The sequence below is a fragment of the Tupaia chinensis genome, unplaced genomic scaffold (assembly GCF_000334495.1).
Source record: "Tupaia chinensis unplaced genomic scaffold, TupChi_1.0 Scaffold145156_1, whole genome shotgun sequence".
Classification (NCBI taxonomy): Eukaryota; Metazoa; Chordata; class Mammalia; order Scandentia; family Tupaiidae; genus Tupaia; species Tupaia belangeri.
In genome coordinates this window covers 148904-153272 of record NW_006205016.1, presented here as the reverse complement: position 1 = coordinate 153272, position 4369 = coordinate 148904, and the positions used below count along the sequence as shown (strand labels likewise).

The window sequence follows — 4369 nt, the reverse complement described above, 5'->3', positions numbered from 1 at the left end:
GATCTTCTGCCTGGTCTAACCTACTTTTAATACTTTCAAGGGAGGTTTTGCTTTCCTGTATCACATTCTTCAACCCTAGAAGTTCCATCTGGTTCTTGTTTGAGGTATCCATTTCTTCTTTCAAGTCATGAAAGGACTTCCTCATCTCCTGGAGCTCCTTGTCTCTTTTCTCTTCCATCTCAGTTAGTTTGGTCCCTACAAGTATTCTGAATTCCTTATCAGACATGTCCATGATATCCCTTGTATTGACAGTGGGTGATGTAGGCTTGATGATTTCCCTTGAGGGAGAGGCCTTTTGTTGGATGCTCATATTTCTTGAGCCTCGGCGATTGTTCCTAGTCATCAGGTAATCTATATGTTTCTTCCTAACTTACTTAAGGTATCTCTGAGTTTTGAAAGTTGTACAGGATTAGGAAATTGATGATTTCTCTTATGGTTGACCTACCTGTTGCTCACAATTACCATTAACTGTTGCCACTAGCCCTGGATAGCCCAAAGTCCTCCCTGTTTCTAAGGAGTGGTGAGCCTCCAACACCTCAAGAGCAAAGAAGCAACACCTCAAGAACAAAGAAAAACGTAACAAAAAAAAAAGAAATCACCAAAATTCAGAGAGTCCAAAGGCTAGTGGGAAAAGGCCAGAGGATGAGTGACAGAACCAGGTTGGTCAGGCCTGCACTAAACATAGATGAGCAAGTGCCTTTCCAAAAGAGTGTTTTCCTATCCTTTGGATAAATACTAAGGAGTGGAATTACTAGGTCATATGGTAGTTCTATTTGTAGGTTTTTGAGGAACCTCCATATTGATCTCCACAGAGTTTTTACTAATTTACATTCCATCAATGGTATAACAGGTTTCCCTTTTCACCACACCCTTGCCAGCCCTTGTCATTCTTTATTTTTTTTTTATCTTAGCCGTTCTAACTTGGGCTAAATGGTATTTAATTGTAGGTAGTTTTAATTTGCATTTTCTTTATGACAAGAGATTTAACATTTTTTCATAAGCCTTTGACTATAAATAAATGTTCTTTGGACAGTTTTCTATTCAATTCATTTGCCCACTTTTTAACTGGATTTTTTTTTTTTAATGGACAAGCTGCTAGAGTATTTTGTATTGGGTCATTGGAAAAGTCATGACACATTTTTGCATAGAAAAACAGATAAATATATTATGACTTTTTCAATGACCTAATATATTCTCTATAAGAATTCCTTGTCTGAGGAACAATTTGTAAATATTTTCTTTCATTCTGAGAGTTGTCTTTACACTCTAATTATTGTTTCCTTTGCTGTGAGGACCTTGATGTCCATTTGTCTCTTTTTATCTGTGCCTTAAGGTTCTTATTTAAGAAACATTTGCTTATTCAAATGTCTTCAAAATCTTCCCCTACATTTTCTACTAGTTTTGTAGCTTGAGATTTTATTTTTAAATCTTTGATCCATTTTGAATTGATTGTTATTAATGGTGAAAAATAGAGGTCTAGTTTTAATTTTCTACATGTAGATATTTAGTTCTTCCAGCACCATTTGTTGCAAAGACTTTCTTGTCTCTACTGCATCATCTTGTACCCTTTGTCAAAGATCAGTTGGTTGTATGATTGGGGGTTTACTTCTGGAATCTCTGTTCTGTTTCTTTGGTTTCTGCATCTATTTTTGTACCAGTACCATGCTCTTTTGATTATTAATACTTTGTAATATATTTTGAAGTCAGGTAGGGAGATATTTCTTATTTTATTATTTTTGCACAGTATTGCCTTGATGATATAGGGTCTTTTATGATTCAAGACAAATTTTATAATTGCTTTTTCTATTGCTATGAATAATGCCACAGGTAATTGGATAAGAATAATATTGAATATGTAAATTAAATTTGGGTAAAAGTGATGTATTGACTATATTGATTCTTCCATGACCATTTGGAGTTTAAATACATATTCCTAATCAGCAAAGAGCACTAGTTGAGCAATAGCTTGCAGAGCTGTTGTCATTTTTTTTAAAGGATGCAATAGTTCTATTTGTGTATGTTTCTAATTAAGGTGCTGGATCTAGAGATATAGGGGCCGAAAAGCTCTGTTAATTCAGAGTCAGGGTGAAAACTCTATACACTTGCTATCACACATTCACGTTTCCTGTAGTCTACTTGATTCCAACCCAAGAAAAATACCTACAGATAAACACAGACACAGAAATTTGTTGCCAAGTTACAATATTTTGCGCTTCATGACTGATCCCTGTGGCTTCCTGAACAGTGCACCAGTCCAGCTAGTACCTGTTCTATTCCCTATGCCAATACTTTTCCTATTTCATAGATAAATTGTTCTAAAAGTCAGAAAGCTGATACCTGTAAAAATATAAAACTCAAATAGCCAAAAGAAGAGGTAGGATTTTACCATTATCCAGCTACACTTAGAAGAAACTTGCAAAGGGTCTCTATTGGAAAATTTACAAAGAAAATTTCACGAAGACCCCCTCAGTACAATAGTTCCCATTATTGTTGTATTCACAGTCTAAGACAAATAAATGGATTACAAATCTATAAATAACCATAAAGTGATAGATGCATGCAGGTATACTAGACAAAACACAGTTATTTAAGACATGAGTTGAGAAAAGTACATTTTCGTATAGCAAGTGCAAGAACAGATATAATTTATTCATTTATTAAGAACATAGATGGAAAAAGGACACAGTGTTTTCCAAACTAGCCAGTGTGCACACTGTTGTTGTGCTTTGCCATGGAGTTCATTCTCCAGTGTTTTCTGCTACATCTCTTGCAACTAAAATAATGGTCCAAGGCCCTCCATCTTCAGGTTACATTTTTGAGCAGGAATATAAATATGGTGCACACAATTACCATCCTCTACCTGTGGTCCTGGAGAGAGGAAAAGGTATTTATGTATGGGACATTGAAGGCAGAAAATATTTTGACTTCTTGAATGCTTATAGTGCTGTCAACCAAGGGCATTGTCACCCCAAGATTGTGCATACTCTAAGAGTCAGGAGGACAAATTGATCTTAACGTCTAGTGCTTTTTATAATAATGCACTTGGTGAATATGAGGAGTACGTTACTAAGCTTTTCAACTATCAAAAAGTTCTTCCAATGAATACAGGAGTGGAGACTGGAGAGACTTGCCCATAGATGGGGCTATCCTGTGAAGGGTATTCAGAAATACAAAGCAAAGATAGTTTTTGCAGCTGGAAACTTTTGGGGTAGAACGTTGTCTACTATTTCCAGTTCCACAGACCCTACCAGTTATTATGGTTTTAGATCATATATGCCAGGTTTTGAAATTATTCCATATAATGATTTGCCTGCACTTGAGCGTGCTCTTCAGGATCCAGATATTGCTGCATTTATGGTAGAATCCATTCAGGGTGAGGCTGGTGTTCTTGTTCCGGATCCGGGTTACCTCATGGGAGTGTGAGAACTCTGCTCCAGGCATCAGGTTCTGTTTGTTGCTGATGGAATACAGACAGGATTGGCCAGAACTGGTAGATGGCTAGCTGTTGATCCTGAAAACGTCCAACCTGACATAGTCATTCTTGGAAAATCGCTTTCTGGTGGCTTATACCCTGTGTCCTCAGTGTTGTGTGATGATGAAATTATGCTGACTATCAAACTGGGGGAACATGGGTCGATGTATGGAGGCAATCCACTAGGCTGCCAAGTGGCCATCAAAGCCCTGGAGGTTTTGGAAGAAGAAAACCTTGCTGAAAATGCAGACAGAATGGGCACTATCTTGAGAAATGAACTCCTGAAGCTACCTTCTGGTATCATAACTGCTGTAAGAGGGAAAGGATTATTAAATGCCATCGTTATTAGAGAAGCCAAAGATTATAATGCTTGGAAAGTGTGTCTGCAACTTTGTGATAATGGACTGCTGGCTAAGCCCACCCATGGTGACTTCATTAGGTTTGCACCCCCTCTCGTGATCAAGGAGGATGAGATTCAGGAGGCCGTGGAAATCATTAACAAAACCATCTTGTCTTTCTGAGCTGGAGTGGATGCAGTTCAAAGTCATGCCTGCATATGTGGCCTCAGTAGTTGTAGATAGCAACCATAGTCTAGGCTGACCAGTAGATTCCGGTAACAGCCAGAGCTGCTTTCTCTGCGACTTCTGACCATAAGAATAAAACATGAATCCGTGTGTTCAGGGAAACATCAGATTTTGCGAAAAAAGATTCCTTTTGAAGAGAGGGACAAATTGTTCAGTTGATTCTGTTGCCCTTACTATACATGGTATTTATAACTTTTCCATTTTTCTTTTTACCAGAACTGATTATTTCAGACAATTTTCTCTGTTGATATTTGTAAGTTTTTCTCATTCTCAGATGACTGTAGTATTTCATCATGTGACTATATCAGAGTTT

At 37.4% G+C, this 4369-nt stretch overlaps 1 protein-coding gene across 1 annotated transcript in view; it reads left to right on the top strand.

Annotated features, from left to right (window-relative positions):
• Window positions 1–4001, top strand: part of LOC102487834 (ornithine aminotransferase, mitochondrial-like) — a 25529-nt gene extending 21528 nt beyond the window's left edge. The window contains 3 exon segments of the mRNA XM_027768009.1: window positions 2670–2983; window positions 2986–3127; window positions 3129–4001. Of these exon segments, the coding sequence (XP_027623810.1) occupies window positions 2670–2983; window positions 2986–3127; window positions 3129–3993 (1321 nt within the window). The 3' untranslated portion in view covers window positions 3994–4001.
• Window positions 4002–4369: the final 368 nt, after the last annotated feature.